At 51.3% G+C, this 15,264-nt stretch overlaps 2 protein-coding genes across 2 annotated transcripts; one reads left to right on the top strand and one right to left on the bottom strand.

Annotated features, from left to right (window-relative positions):
* Positions 1 to 5,247: 5,247 nt before the first annotated feature.
* LOC130529573 (YTH domain-containing family protein 1-like) lies at positions 5,248 to 11,174 on the bottom strand. The gene is made up of 6 exons (XM_057039952.1): positions 10,735 to 11,174; positions 9,892 to 9,916; positions 9,589 to 9,668; positions 7,733 to 9,388; positions 7,581 to 7,625; positions 5,248 to 7,392 (listed from the first exon to the last, which is right to left on the bottom strand). The coding sequence occupies exons 1-6, from the start codon at positions 10,759 to 10,761 to the stop codon at positions 7,366 to 7,368; spliced, it is 1,860 nt and encodes a 619-aa protein (XP_056895932.1). The 5' UTR covers positions 10,762 to 11,174; the 3' UTR covers positions 5,248 to 7,365.
* Positions 11,175 to 12,258: 1,084 nt separating this feature from the next.
* birc7 (baculoviral IAP repeat containing 7) lies at positions 12,259 to 15,247 on the top strand. The gene is made up of 7 exons (XM_057039955.1): positions 12,259 to 12,898; positions 13,639 to 13,738; positions 13,817 to 13,898; positions 13,984 to 14,029; positions 14,498 to 14,707; positions 14,857 to 14,919; positions 15,006 to 15,247. Exons 1-7 carry the CDS (start codon positions 12,358 to 12,360, stop codon positions 15,203 to 15,205), a joined length of 1,242 nt encoding a protein of 413 aa, XP_056895935.1. The 5' UTR covers positions 12,259 to 12,357; the 3' UTR covers positions 15,206 to 15,247.
* The last annotated feature ends 17 nt before the right edge of the window (positions 15,248 to 15,264 follow it).

Genomic DNA, 15,264 nt, shown 5'->3' with positions numbered 1-15,264 from the left:
TATTCGCTGAAGTCACAGCTGCAGCATTTTTCCTGGCGGAAAGAGTCGGCAGCTCCACCAAAGTTCACCTGCTGCTAAGAGCCCACATGAGCAGGCGGAGAGAAAATAGAACAGCACATCTGTTCCAAGCCGCGTCTGCCTTCCACCGTGGCACCGTGGCACCGTGGCACGCTCCTTAACGTAATTCAAATGCGCAAGAATAGTTTCCCAGCGTACCTCAAAAGTCCAGGGGCCGCAGCTCGCACAACTGGGGCCGACTCTCCTCTCTCTTTTGTTGGGGCTATTGTGGGGGCCTACATGTTGGGATTGGGGGTGTAATGAGGGGGCTGCGACCCCCCGATGGGGGTGCATTTGCCGTCCAAAGACCGTTAGACACTGGCTGAATGAATGGGGGCCTGGATGTCATTGTAATGCACAGGGACAACTCCCCCTTCATTCAGCCTCAGATGTGGAGGCCGCTCAGCTCTGCACACCGAGAGAAAGACGACTGCAATTCACTCCACAATCCGGCTCCTTCTTCCTGCTCCGGGGACGGATATGGAGGCTATTTTCGTCAGTGTTTGCAGCACACGCGCCGTGTGAAGGCCTGCGCGGCCACAAAATGGAGAGGAGACGCAGCCGGAGCCGCGCTGCGGCGCATAAGTGGAGAGGATACCGGCAACTGTGAGAGTAAGGCACTGAACAAAGGACGCAGAGTTCATGCGAGCGTGGATTTGTCGATGTAGGCTGCACTGGAGGACGCTTCTCCTGTAGGCTAGCAGGTGGCCGCTGTGCGGGCTGGGTTATTGCATTTCTCTCGTTTTGGGGCAACGGGGAACCAGCGCGCCTAACAAATGGCTCGCTATTAGTCAATTGGCTTGCATTCATGTAAATGCGGGCAGGTCGTTTTGAGATGTAGATTGGAGCGGAGGTAGGGGCGCGACAATGGGCATGTCTGTTAAAACAGTTAATAATTGCATTTGTGTGAAATAAAGGGCGCATTTGCGAATGTAAAGGCGCAGTTATGGAGAGCAAAGAGAGGCATCATAAACTGCGGTGACGGTCCCTCCTCTTCATCTCTTTGTTCAGCCAACAGGCAAACACGAGATTCAGGAGGCAGAAACGTTTGAGGAATTCAGGACTCTCTTGTTCCGGGACAGTGATCAACGTGTTCCTTCTGTAATTCCCGATCTCTTCTGTCATGCGTTTTAGATGCATTTGGCACATCTGGTTATACAGTAGTTTCATTTAGAAAAGACAGGCTTCAAACCGGAGGCCCATATTTGGGTTTTGTTGCATTTAAGAGCATATTTGGAAGTTAGAATAATGTATTTTGTCATGCAGTTGTTGTGCCATTTTTCTAAGACTCAGTGCCATTTGAGCCGCGGAGATGGAAGCCATGAGGGGGGAAACATGGCAGTTTCATAAGAACGTTTGCACAGTTTCACAGGAGGAGCATGCAGGTCAGGACACGAATGCAGGCGACAAACATCCCATAGAGACACGGAGGCCACATTACACTCGCATAATACAGGAGGTACAGTTCACGAGCGTGAGTGAACAAACGTGCACACGAGCCTAAACGTGGGCCTGACCTTCTGTGCAATTTCTCTCAGGCGCTGCATGAGATATATGCCGACACGTGTAATGATACCGGAAGAGTGCTGTGGTTTTATTGCAGGCACGGAATCACAGGTCAGAGACGAATAAAAACGTTTGTGTGCAGCAGAGAGTGGTGCAGAGATTTGGATGCTGGACTCACAGGAAAATTCAATAAACGGGATTTATTGGGCTTATTAGCTGATAACAGCAACAAAAACAGCCATCAACCTGGAAAGGGTGCGACCGTCTTGGCCTGTAAGCTGTTTCTAAATTTGAAAATCTCCTGGCGACACATGGAAACAGTGTGTGTGTGTGTGTGTGTGTGTGTGTTGTGTGTGTGTGTGTGTGTGTGTGTGTGTGTGTGTGTGTGCGTGTGTGTGTGTGACCTGGAAGTGCGTTTCTGCCCATCCACCTTCTCTTAATGACAGCGGTCGGGCTATGCACCTGCTGAAACGGAGCCTTCAAGGTGTTGGTGCTCTCAAGCCCACGCGCCGCGGCCATGTTACCCAGACTGCCGCGTGCAGGCTGCGGGCCTGCCGCCGTAATCGTCTCCAACCGCTCTCTGTAAACATAAAGAGAAGTCTGGCCCGGTGCACGCACGCATGACACGCTGCACAAAGTCAGGCCGGTGGTTTCAAGGACATTCGGGGCTGATGAGGATTTGGTTTTAATGGGGGAGGTGAGGGGAGGGGGGCGGCGGCTTGGGCCTCGGGCCATGACGTCATTGCGCGCCCATGTAATCCTCTTGCGCTGAAGCCCAATCAGCAGAGACTCGCAATTGTCTAGGATGGGAAGAGAGGGGCGCTCTAATCCGGGAGACAGTGGCTCACACAGCCCGAAGAGAGAGAGGGAGAAGGAGAGGGAGAGGGGGGGGGCGTGTATCCAGGACCGGACAGTGCCTGAAATGGGTCAGATTAAAAGACGTGAGTCAAAAAGGACCGGCTGACTCTTGGCGCTGAGAGGACCTTTTTCTGAAGACGGCGAAAACCAGCTCGAACCCCCCCAGAAACGGCAGCCACCCCCCCTCCCGCAGCAGGAGCTGCGGGGAAGCGCCAAAGCTGCGGCGCGTAAAGAGCGACCATTTTCCCAGATAGACTGTAGCCTCGTGTAAAAGTAGAAAAAAAAACAGCACGAGAGGGAGAGTGGACGCACAGCGCGTTTTTTTTTAATATCCCGGTTTCGCTGCTCGTGGACCAGTCGGGGAAACTGCATTCAAGCCAAGTTGAATGGAGAATACCGCGCACTCGCAGTGGGATATACGACTCCGAACAGCCCTGTGACCAGCTGCCCTCGCCGAATTCTCCTGGTTTCCCACTTTTGTCTTTGTGCTTTTTGGGGTCAGACTCGGGTAAATCGAGCGAAGGACAAAGCGAGAGCCAGAGCCGCCTCAGCTGTCATTGTGTGCGAGGTAACGTGCCAGGGGATGCGCACACGCCGCAAGCGCACCGATATTTCAAACGCTGCCTTCCACTAACGCGCTCTTAATTTTTGCCTCACATCCTTCGGTAGCGCGCTGCTTGTTGGTGAGTTTTAACGCGTCGCTGTGCTGCAGTCATATCAATATTGGCGTGGAAGAACGTGGCCGCGCGTATTATTGCTGCTGTAGCCATAAATCGGCTTTGAGTCCTCGTGCGTGCGTGCGTGCGTGCACGCCAGTGTGAGGCGGTGGGGGGGGAGGGGGGGATCCGCTTTACATTTGTGCGTGTGTGTGCCTGAGAGAGAGAGGTTGTGTGCGTGAGCGCGCGCACGGAAACGGGAGTTGCTCTGAAATCGCGGTCATGCGGCGCCGCGTCCTCTCCGGCGGCGGCAGATGCTGGCGGGGGGGGGGGACTGGAGGCTGAGGAGGCGACTTCTTCATGGGTTGTCACTCTGCGTGTTCACAGCGGACCTTGATTTAATGTCCATACAATTAAGGCACGCGGTGAATGCCAAGAGAGGAATCTGCGCACCACCGTCGGTCCACCTCCTCACCAGGCCGCGCACGCTCGCCCAGTTTGACCTTTCCTGTTCCAGATACGGGCCCCGGCAGCAGGATGGAGCTGCCTCGCCGCTGCTGTCGCGCCACGGGCGAAGGAGTTTTGGGAGTGCGCACGCGCGGGGACAGAAACGCACGCCTGCGTGCGCGAGAGGTTCGACCAGGTGGGCGCAATGCGCACTTCGGCAGATTTCTGGCACTTGAAATAAGGCGAAGGCCTCCGGAAGATCACGCGTATGTGGTTCGATTCAGCATTTGTCCAAAAATGGCCGACAACGGAGCAAACAGGATCAACGGCCTACTTTTAGATTCAGGAATCAAAATGATCGCGAGCACATATATATTTAGAGTCTACATTAACCCCTTAGATTTTAAACCTTGACTCGGCAACAGTGGGGTTGTTTTAACCAGCGTTGACCCGATTTACCACCACGAACCAGACGTGAAATATCGCCAATTAATGTCGATTTTCTTTCTTTATCTTTTATTTTTGTTTTGCTTCCAGTGCAGGTACAATAAACAATGAACGGTCGATCACCTGGGCGCTAAACATCGCGCTGGTCTACATCTTTTTCTTTAGGAACGCGGAATTTATCACTGGATGAACCGATTCACTCCCCTTCGGGTCGCTCGATTGCGAATTGCGTTGCAAGAAAAAGTAGGACCAGAAAGTGCGGAGCACCACACCTTCAGTGTGTGGCTGAGTGCTGAGGCCTGCAGCGGAGGAGGCTGCGGGGTTTGGAGAGAATGGCTCAACGTATAGACATGTAAGTGATCAGATGCCACCTACAGGCGCCCATCTGGCAGCGCACGGTGGAACAGAGCCACAGCACAGAAGGCTGGATTAAATAATCCCAACGTTCAGACAACACAGGTGTTCCTCCTCCATCAGGTGACAACGTCGTGGCTAATAACCTAAAGCCAGCCGAGGTGAGGTACGAATGACAGGTGAGCCTGGATCACACCTTTAGCTGGAGCTAAACAGCGTGTTTGCTGACACGGGCGATGGGAACGGGACACCTGGGTTCATTACATTTATGTGATGTTTTATCGGGTCTTCTGGGACGATTTTGTGTATTTTATGCTCCATTTGTGACTGCATGCTCTGTAATGTGACAATAAAAGCGGCACTGTGCACATTTCTGCTCCTCTGACTGTGATTATTCTGAACATTTCACCATGAAAAAGCTGCAGAACTGCCTGATAAGTGTGACTGAAGCAGCAGGCCGGCACCTTTGGGACTACATCAAATCAGCTTTTGTTCACCAGGGTTAAAGGCGTTATTTTGCTGCCAGTTGTCACGTAAAGAGCAGCGACTTGACATATTTTTAGATGAGACTGAGGAGAAATCAGCACCATGGAGAGCTCCTTTCCAGAAACCAATCGAACAGTCCTGACGTGTGGAACAAATTCTAAAGGAAACAAAACAGCATCTAACGGAGCGTAAAGTGGAAAATCCCGGATTATCAAAAGAAAATGAAGGAAATCTTCAAATATGTCACTGTCGGGTTAGTCCGACTTCACGTTGGGAGCTCAAATTTCAGCTTTTAAAGCAAAAAATCAAATCCTCCGAGTCGCTCTAATTCAGGAATTTTAAAGAAAGCCAGGGAAGGGGAAACCAATCACGGAGCTCAGGAGGCCGACAGACGACTGTTGCTGACAGAGAACACAAGAGATGATGACAAACGCCGTTTCTGAATGGACAGTTTATTAAGGCTTGATTTCTTCAATAAAGAAAAACCAAGATAACTTTTTTCTTCTTAAACAATTTCGCCCACGTCTAGATCAATATTTAATATACCGTTCATACTTTTGAAGTGGATACACAGAATTTAATGGCTAACCTGACATCCCTCTGCTGCCACACACACACCTGACGGTTGTCGGCGACGTGCACGTGAGCCCGATTCACCCTCTCTGAGGCTGCGAGTCCAGTCCACAGCAGCTTTTCTGAGCCCTCACGCTCCCCCTGACTCTGCTCTGGTTGGATGTGGCGCTGCTGGAGGCTAACATGAGAAGGCTGTATTGCTAAGCTAAAGCTAAAGCTGGCTACTGATCGGTGCAGGTTGAGGAGATGGGGAAAAAGGATGATGTCAAAGGTCAACTCTCTTGAATACATGGAATTACACTCGTGCTTTCATCAAACGCTAATAAACGAGATCATTTTGTGTCAAATATCAGAGCCAATAATAAAAGAAAGCTTGAGAACTCGGGTCTGAAGGTTTGAGTGACTTTGACAGACAACAATGAGTCAGCGTTCCGTCCTGCATCGCAGCAACGCAACACAACACCGATGACACGTTCCAATAACTCACACGCACTCACTGAGCCAGCAGGGGGACGCCGCCGTTTAACGGACTGTTACCGTCACTCCCGCCCCGGCTAACGGTCGCTCCTCTCAGGAGACCGCCGTGAGCTTTCCATGTACGGCTGCGTGAGATTTATCATTTAAAACCGATATTTTCCCACCACTTTCACCGCGTTCGAAAGAACGTTACTGTCCCACGGTCGACGGCTAGAACAAACTAACTCTGCAACAACCAAAAAAACAGACAGAAACCACGTTTCATTCTCATTTTTTCTTACGTGATAGTAAATCAGTTACATTAATTTTTTTAGGTTATACATTTGTTTTTGTTTTTTTTAGGCTTTCTCCATGAATATATAGGCTCCTACGTTAAAGCTTAGCATTATGACAAATATGATAGACTCAGCGAAACCAATTTTAAGGAGGAAAAAATAGCACATGATTAAGACGGAATTATGGTGGACGCGTGTGAATCCGCCCCAGCGTGTGGGACGGAAATGCAAAAGCAACGACTCAATTCTTGTGGTGGTTACATTGTTATAAAACAATTTAAAACGGTGGATGTGACAGTTCTCTCAGACTGGGTTGTGGACACGAGCAGAATCTCCTGATGACACATACAAAAGACTCCTTGGAGACGAATAATAAAGGAAACGAGGCAGAGGGGTGTGCAGGATGTCAATAGTACAATTTCTGACTTAGCAGTGAGTGTTCTGGTTGTAGAGGAAATGTTTTTTTTTCTTTCCCAGAGGCCTTTGCTGTTCCTCCTCAGAAATGTCGAGCACTGTGTGACTTCACACGATTCCCTGAATTCGCCAGCAGTATCACTGTTTGAGCAGTCACTGATAATTAGAAAAAAAACAAAACATTAAGGCTCCAGAAAACAGGATTCTGAAATGAAAATTGTCAGTAGTAAGCCAAAAAATAGAGATTTCGTCGATCTGAATGAAAAATAGATAAACCATTGAAGTTTTCTTATCGCACAGTCCCGTTGCCTTTGGGATCATCCAACCCTGTTGGCACAGTTTCACCTCTGACGCGTGGCAAGGTCGCCCCCTACAGGACAAACAGGGGCAGGACACAGCCGGTCCTGATTGTACTGGAATATAAAGTGGCAGATTTTCTTTTTTTAAACAACATGGTGCAGTCAAACCCTGATTTAATTGGAGGGGGGTGGGGGGGGGCTGAGGGCGGGAGAGATAAATCAGTCTGGTGAGAGAAGAGTATGAAATGGAAGGAGAAGGGGGGAAACATAATCTATATGAACTAAATAGTGAGGTGGCGGTCACACGTTACATCTTGATATCCCTGCACGGAAAAGGTGGGCGGTACATGTTGGTGGGGGGGGGCGAAAAAATGCAGTTTCAAAAATGGCAGAGATTCTCCGAGATTAAATAGGGGGAAAAAAAATTGAAGGGGCTTTGTTGCATTTTCTTAATCTTCTGTCTCTTAAATCAAAAGTCCTAGTGTAACTGTTGATCAAGCCGCGGATAGACGTCTTCTACTGTTTATTCCTGGTTTGGCGCTCCTGTTTGGAAGAAGAAGAAGAACGTGAGGTATCCAATAAATCAATGTGACACATCTATTACGTCCATCTATGCTCAAATAAATGCTATTTTGGTGCACGTTTGCAGCCCGTCGATCAGCAGATTGATTGTGAGTGAAGAAGAAGAAAAAGAAGAAGAAGAAGAAGAAGTAAACATCGGAGGTCTTTACCTGATCCAACCGAGAGCGGTTCTGTATCTGAGCAGGTTCAAATGTCTGTCAGAGGGCAGAAAAAGGAGACAGAAACCATCACTCTTACAAACAGGCTGAGCAGTAAGGTCACATGGTGTGTGTGTGTGTGTGTGTGGGGGGGGGGGGGGTACCTTGCGCACCTCCTCCTCCTCCTCCTGCCTCTTCTCGTAATGGGAGAAGTCGTCAAAGATGGAGGTGGTGTGTTTGTAGGTGGCGATGATCTTCAGCACCTGCTTGGCCTTCTCCAGGGGGACCTCCTGGGTGTCGCGGGAGTTGGTCACCGGCTTGTTGTCGTTGTTCTCCAGGCGGATGTGGCGCAGCTGGCTGTTGGGCACGTCCTTGACGAACAACCAGTCCACGTCGAACTTGCCCTTCCACTTGTCCTGCGCCCACACGCCGGCGCTGGTGCCGTAGTCCACCGGCGAGCGCATCTCGGCCACGCCGCAGAAGTGGCCGCTGCCGTTGACGCTGAACAGCAGGTAGACGGGGCCTTTGGCGTTCATGGCCCGGTAGGCCGAGTCCAGCCGCTTGTTGCCGTGCTCCGTGCTGCACCAGATGGAGTACTTGATGGAGCGGTGGATGTCGTCCTCCGAGTAGCTCTTGATGATGAAGACGCGGCCGTTCTTCAGGTTCCAGTCGAAGTCCTTGGGGTTGTAGCTGTGGGAGGCACGCAGCTTGTCCAGGACCGGGTGGGACTCCGCCCCCGGGCCCTGGCTGATGGAGGTCGGGGGGCCGCCGTTGCCGCTGATCAGACCCATGGTGCAGTTGCAGTCCTGGCCGGGGCCGCCCTGCCCGTAGCCCTGGTTGCGGTTGCGTGGCGCGATCCAGCGTGTCTGGGGCTGCGGGGGCTGGCCGTGGTTCTGGTAGGGCTGAGGCGGTGGCTGATGGTGCTGGTGGTGCTGGTGGTGGGGGGGCTGTAAGGCCATGGGTTGCATTTGGGGCTGGACCAGAGACTGCGGAGGCGGGGGCTGCATGGGTCCCTGCTGCATGGGACCCTGAGGCGGCAACCCGTGGGGCAGGCCGAGCGGCGGCGGCTGCTGCTGCAGGGGGGACGGCGCCACCTTCGTGACCGGGCCCTTGTCCCAGGTACCAATGTTCATGTTGTGTTTGATGGGGGGCGGGGGCAGCGCGCCGCCCAGACTCCCGGGCATTCCCGGTTTCACCTTGGTTTTCAGCTGCTGGGGCTTCGCCGGCTTACTGGCGATGGCGGCCCAGGAGGTGGGTTTTGGGGGGGGCATCCCGATGGGCGTGGCTCCATTTCCCGCGGTCGGTACCGCCGGCCCGCCGATCACCGAGCCCACGGCCTTCACGCCCGACCCCTGGCCGGCGACGTCCCCTCCGATCTTTAACCCCACCATGCCCTGCTCCAGGCTGTTCATGCCGGGGGCCTTATTGAGGGTCTCGCTGTGGAAACCCGTCTGACCATCAGGCACCAGGGTGCCCCCCAGGGAGCTGGGGGGGTAGCTGTAGCTGCCGCCGTAGGCTGAACTCTGAGTCTGCTGGCCCTGGGAGCCGCTCGTGCCCCAAGCGGAGAAGGCAGGGTTTTCAGGGAAAAAGTTAAACCTGTGGGGGTAGATGCTGCTCCCCAGCCCCCCCGGCTGGCCAAACACAGTGTCTGGCATAAAGTGATGGTCACCGTTACTCAAGGGTCCGTAGGGCGTCAAGTAGGGGATGGGTGGGTCGCCGCCTGTGGACCAGGGAGCTTCACTGAGGGGGTACGGGAATCCAATAGAGGGGGCGTAGTAGCTGGACAGGTAGGGGTCGGTGATGGACTGGTAACTGTTGTTCTGGACGAGAGGCAACAGCCACAATGTTAGAACTCAACTTTAAACTCAATGGCCTCAAATTTAGATGTCACGGCCGCGGTCCGGAGCAGCGCGGCGGCGGTTTCAGGGGCCAAGAGCGCGGCTGGATCGGCTAAACCCCCGCCCCCCCCCCAAAAGGCAACAAAGAAAAGCACAACAGTCCGAAGGGTTCTGGTCTGTACCTGAGTTGATTGACCACTGAGGTATGGCTCGAAGTCGCTGTCGTGGACCGTCTCCTTCTGATGTAGCGAACCATTTTGCACTGCAACACACCAGAACCATGACAATGTGGGTCCGATAACGGTTAGAAATGACCTCACAAACCTGACCGCCCCGTCAACAAACAACACAAACGCGTGTCCGTGCGGGGGGGAGGGCTTTAATATGAAAAAAGATGGGATTTATTTGCAAAAGATAAGCACAGAGAGAAACAGATCTGCAAACAGATAGTGGCGATTACGTGGGGCGGTGGTGCAACAGCTCACCTTTAGATGCTTGTCCCTTTGATCGCTGCATGGATGGATGGTCATGGGAAGGGGGGAAACACACGATTATTTGGGCAGAACCAAGATGAGATTGCACACACACACACTTTTTTCCCAAACTGTATCAGCAGCCTCTGATGTCACCAGAGTGTTGCACAAAAGCTGAAGCTTCAGTCTACTTCCTGAAGCCAGACAATGCAAACCTTCATCTTTCCCTTTAAAATGAGGCTGTTTACAGCTGCAGGAACACGCCGATTTCGGGCCATTTGATACCGGGCGCGTTGGTGTGTAACTTGAGGTGGATGGAAACACTTCAGCCTCCTTTGAAAATCACGCACAACTTGGTTAGCCAAACACAAAACCTCCCTTACAGGAGCTGTAAAAATGCAGGATTGTTTAGCCTATCTGAAATCTTAACATAGTTGGCAGCAAGGAGCAGACCATAATGGTACAAGTACAGACACTCTGGCGACATCTGTAACACCTTAAGTTCAGATTTATCGACTAAGTTGCGTTAGCTCGAACCGTTTAGCTTCAGGCTGCGTTTACAATCTATGATTTTTTGCTGCTACGCTGCTTTTACCCAGACGTGGCCGCAATGTACAGGACACATTTGTGTCTGACAACACGATCCTAACAGTCAAGCAGGCATTTTAATCGCAGCTTTGACGCTCAGCAACAATAATGTACAGCTTAACGGAGCGAAGCTAACCAGCTAACTACACGTCTCGTCCACTGGTAGCTGACTGGTTAGCTAGCAGCTCCGAGGAATAGCCGTAGCCCCCTTCCATCGTTAGTTAGCAGGCAGCTAGCTCGCAGGCGAGGAACATCGGGCTGTCCTACCTGAGGTTCAATGCTTGTGGCAGACATAATTCATTAAGCAAGTCCCTGGATTCTCACAGAGCCTGAGCTTGTTGCTGGATTTCAAGCCCCGTGATTTGGAGAGCAATGCGGCTCAGTTACAGTTAGCTAATTGGCTAGTGCTTCCACTGAGCGTGTTGCAGCGCAGGCTCAGCTGTGTATTTTCCGCTGTGTGCACGTCTCCCAACTTCCACACTTCAAGTCTGTCGCCTCGGATATTACGCCCGAAGAAGCTTCACGTCCCGGCAGAGGTTCGCGACGTGCGTTACAAGTCTCAGACCTTGTGAATCTTAAATATGCTAAGCCCCCGCTGCCTCTGAGGTTTGCTTTTTTTAATTCCAGGGAGAGAGCGCTCCTCTGATACGTTAAAGCCCAGAACACTTCCCCAATGGCTGCTCCATCCGGGCTTTGACACGCCGCTGCACTTCCCGTCGCTGCCCTCCGGGGGGCTGCAGTTGGCCGCTAATTGGTGAAGAACTTTACGCCGACGTTTCGGGTTTAATTGCGAAGCTCTTCGTGAGGGTCGACGCGACACTTCCAGGTTTAAAAAGGCGACTCACATGGATCTACGATGGGGGTGAATCCCGACCAGAATCTGCCCTTACGTGGTTGTTAATGGTGCCATTCTCTGCCCTCTGCGGGGGTAAACAACACCGGGAGGGGGCAATCAGCAGACTTTTTGTGTGTGTAGGTGTGTTTAAGTATTATTTTTCTTCATAGTCCGTGAGGGAGGGTAGTAAAAATCAATATTGTTGGTATTGGGCTGCCGTCTGTGTTGATCCAGACTTCTGCAAATGTCATTTCTGACAGCTGCGTGTGGTCTTATGTGACCTCCAAACCCGCACAGTCTTGGTATTTGGTCCCATTTCACCAAATTATACTGGACTGGTTGGATTCTGAGGTTGTAGTTACACTGGTTCACCGCGGGGGGCGCAGTCGCCGTCTGAATGGAACAGAACATATAATGTTGATTTAATAACCTTAATTATATTACAATAATAATTGTGCACGGTAGCAATTCATGTTGAACAAAAACAAGGATTTTGAAATAGCCCTTTAAAGTGGTGAAATGCAGAAGATCGATTAAAGTTAAGAAGGAAAATGTAGAGTTAAAATTGCTAAATGTAAAGTAAAGTGGGAAAATATACTTTTAGAGTTGACAGTCACAACTACCCCATGTATGGAGCCTTTTTTATGTTTTAAAAACTGTCAAAACAAACACATCAGACTAATGTGTTCAGTTAAATGCTAAATTTCAGACTTCTGTTCCCTAAATATCTGTTGGAATTCATCAAGTCTACCAGGCAAACAACCATAGAGGTCTTATTTTAAACTTATTTATTCTCTAAACTCATTAATAGGCGTGTCAGTGAACCCATCTCGCATGCTTAACTAACTTTCTTTTTACTCAAGAGGTGGAGCAACACAGACATTCAGGCTTTCATTCATGCAAGGATCAATGAGCAAACATTCTGGCATTTGGTGGCTTTTCTGGAAAGCCGTCTCCTCTAGGCCGCTGCACAGGCCCCCGCACCTGATCACATTATTTCAGCGGGTGTGCTGCCCTCACCTTTAGTGCGCTCTCCACTATGGACCGCGAAAGGGATGAGTGCCACAGGACGAGAAGAGCGAGGGAAGCCCACGTGCCGCAGAATGACGGATGAGGAGAGCGCAGTGCTTTACATGCTCGAGGAGCCTCGGATGAGGAGGGAAGGAGACAGAATCCGAACGTTCCAGGAATGGCCGGCAGATGCTGCGGTGGCGCCTGCAGACCTGGCCAGAGCCGGCTTCTTCTTCCTGGGCCCCGGGGATGCTGTGCAGTGTTTCTGCTGTGGGGGGATTTTAAGGTGCTGGATGCAGGGGGACACCCCGGGGGACGAGCACAGGAGGCATTTCCCCACATGCTGCTTCGTTCTCGGCAGAGCCGTGGGAAATATTCCACTCCGGGCCGGGTTCTCGGACTCCGTGGACGGCCAGTTGTTGAGTCAGCTCCAGAGGATGACCATGGATGACCAGGGCACGGTAGGACAGGCGGTCTACCCAGAGATGGAGGCCGAGGATTCCCGGCTCACCACTTTCCACAACTGGCCCACAGAGGCCTCGGTCCAGCCCGACGTTCTGGCGAGGGCAGGATTTTTCTACACAGGTGCTGGTTGTTCCTCTCTAAAGGCTGAAAACACGTCTTCTAACAGTCCATGAAATGGATTTGTGTGGGTGTATTTGGGCGACATGTTGAGCTCTGACCCAGTGACAGCCAGAGGGACCCTCTTTGTCAGAGAAGGTTTGCGCTACAATCGTTCTGCTGATTCATGACATTGTGGCAGAATCACCTGGACAAAGCTGGGGCTGCTAGAGAAGAAGCTCAGGCTCAGGCAACACCGAGCATGAGCCTTTTTATTAGTTCCATTACATCATTTTCTGATCGTCCGTCAGAAAACGCTGCAAATCAACACAACAATGGTAAAATGAGTAGCTCTGACACTAAAGTCCAGCCTTTGAGGTCAAAATAAGGATTTCTCGCCATTACCGGGGACGGGAAAGTGAAATAAAACCTAAAAAGAATGAACCTGAAAATCCGTTGTTCGTTAAATTTTCATTTTGGGGTTTAAAAATCTGACATCAAAGAGGAAAAAAAACTGGCGGGAGAACAATGTGATATATAAAGATACGGTCTTTAGAGCTTTCACCTGTCTTTATTTGACTGCCAATAAAAATATATTTGCTTAAAAGCGGCTCTGATGCATAAATTTTGAGGGGGAAAATTGCGGTGTTGGGCTAAAAGGTGGTGGAGATCAAAGGAAGAGAAAATAAAAATACTCAACACTTGAGATGCACCTGATCAATCTGGATTAAAGCTCCTTTCATTCTGTTGCTGCGTCCCCGCAGGTCACGGCGACAACGTCAAATGCTACTACTGCGACGGGGGGCTGAGGAACTGGGAGCCGGGAGACGACCCCTGGCAGGAGCACGCCAAGTGGTTTCCAAGGTAGCAGACGGGTGCCCGTCAGCACGTTTTGCATGGACGTGTCAGAAGGTCACACAAAGGCGTGTTTCTCATTTTCAGATGTGAGTTTTTAATCCAGACGCGGGGGCAGGAGTATATCAGCAACATCCAGGACACTCATTTCCATCTGGGCGACACAGTGGTGAGAGGTTTTATCCCCCTGATCCACGGAGAAAAAGGGAAATCTGTCTGGAAAGGCCAGACTAATGATGTCACTGCTTTTCTAGGGTGGATCACAGAGCTCCTCCAGCAGAGATATTGGACCCAGAAATGGTAAATCGGGCAGCAAACCTTCCAAACAGCCCTGCATCCCAAGATAACACCGTTATCTTCCTGTGTGCTTGTTCACACAGAGAGTTGGAGGAGAACACCTTGTCACTGCAGATTGTACAGAGAAAAGTGGCCGCAAGCAGCTGACTAAATTATTTTTAGCTCGACAGACATCAAACGCTCGTCTCTGGGAGAATCTTTTAAAATTAAACGGCTCCCTGTGTAATTACCTGAGCTAATGTTTGCTCCAGGTACGGCAATGAGAGAGGAAAGCTGTCAAAACAGTTTCAGGGCAGCTGTGAGAGAGGAAATTAGAACGCGATTGGAACAAAATCACACCAGCAGATATGCAGAAGTGGCCGAGGTTAAAGTGGCAAATGAAGGCAGGCTGTGTTTAATCCCCCCACTTATCAGAGGGAAAATTACCCACACAAGTCAGCTCTTCTTTTTTTCCTGCCTCTCACCTGCCAGATATGGTCAGAGGTCTGGCGGCTTCCTCAGCCATGCTCTCCCCTGTGGTGCAGACCGTGCTGCAGATGGGCTTCGAAGCCGGGCTGGTGGAAAGTTTGGTCCAGACCAAATACCTGCTGACGGGCCGACAGTACACTTCAGTGTCCGACCTGGTCAGTGATGTCCTGCAGGCGGAGCAGGAGGACAGAGCGAGGGCACCACAGAGCACAGGTAGCAGCCAGTGGGGGGATGTTATGATCTATCATCCATGTCCTCCTAACTGCTGCTCATTTTATGTCTTGGAAAGGAAGTTTGGGTCGGTTTTGGGACGATGGTGGTCATATTCAGGTTGCAGTGGTGTTTTTGTTTGTTCCCTCCAGATCCAGAGGTGAGGCAGAGCTCCAGCACTGCTAGAGTGAGAACACACGCGGCCACCGGAGAAGGTCAGAGGTCAACGTCCGTATGGAATGATCACTCGTTTGTCATTTTTTTAGGTGAGCATCAGCCCATTTCTCCCCTCCCCCCACAGTGAATGAGCCCAGCCCAGAGGAGCTGCTGAGGCAGCTGCAGGAGGAGAGGACCTGTAAGGTGTGCATGGACAAGCTGGTGTCCATCGTCTTCATCCCCTGCGGTCACCTGGTGGTGTGTAGCGACTGCGCCGCCAGCCTGCGTCACTGCCCCATCTGCAGGGCCGTCATCCGGGGCAGCGTCCGTGCCTTCATGTCCTGAGGCTGAAGACAAAAACTAGTGCAATAAAACACTTTCTACTGGTGTTTGTGCGGTGTCCC

The sequence above is a fragment of the Takifugu flavidus genome, chromosome 8 (assembly GCF_003711565.1).
Source record: "Takifugu flavidus isolate HTHZ2018 chromosome 8, ASM371156v2, whole genome shotgun sequence".
Classification (NCBI taxonomy): domain Eukaryota; kingdom Metazoa; phylum Chordata; class Actinopteri; order Tetraodontiformes; family Tetraodontidae; genus Takifugu; species Takifugu flavidus.
This window is presented reverse-complemented; position numbering and strand designations above follow the sequence as displayed.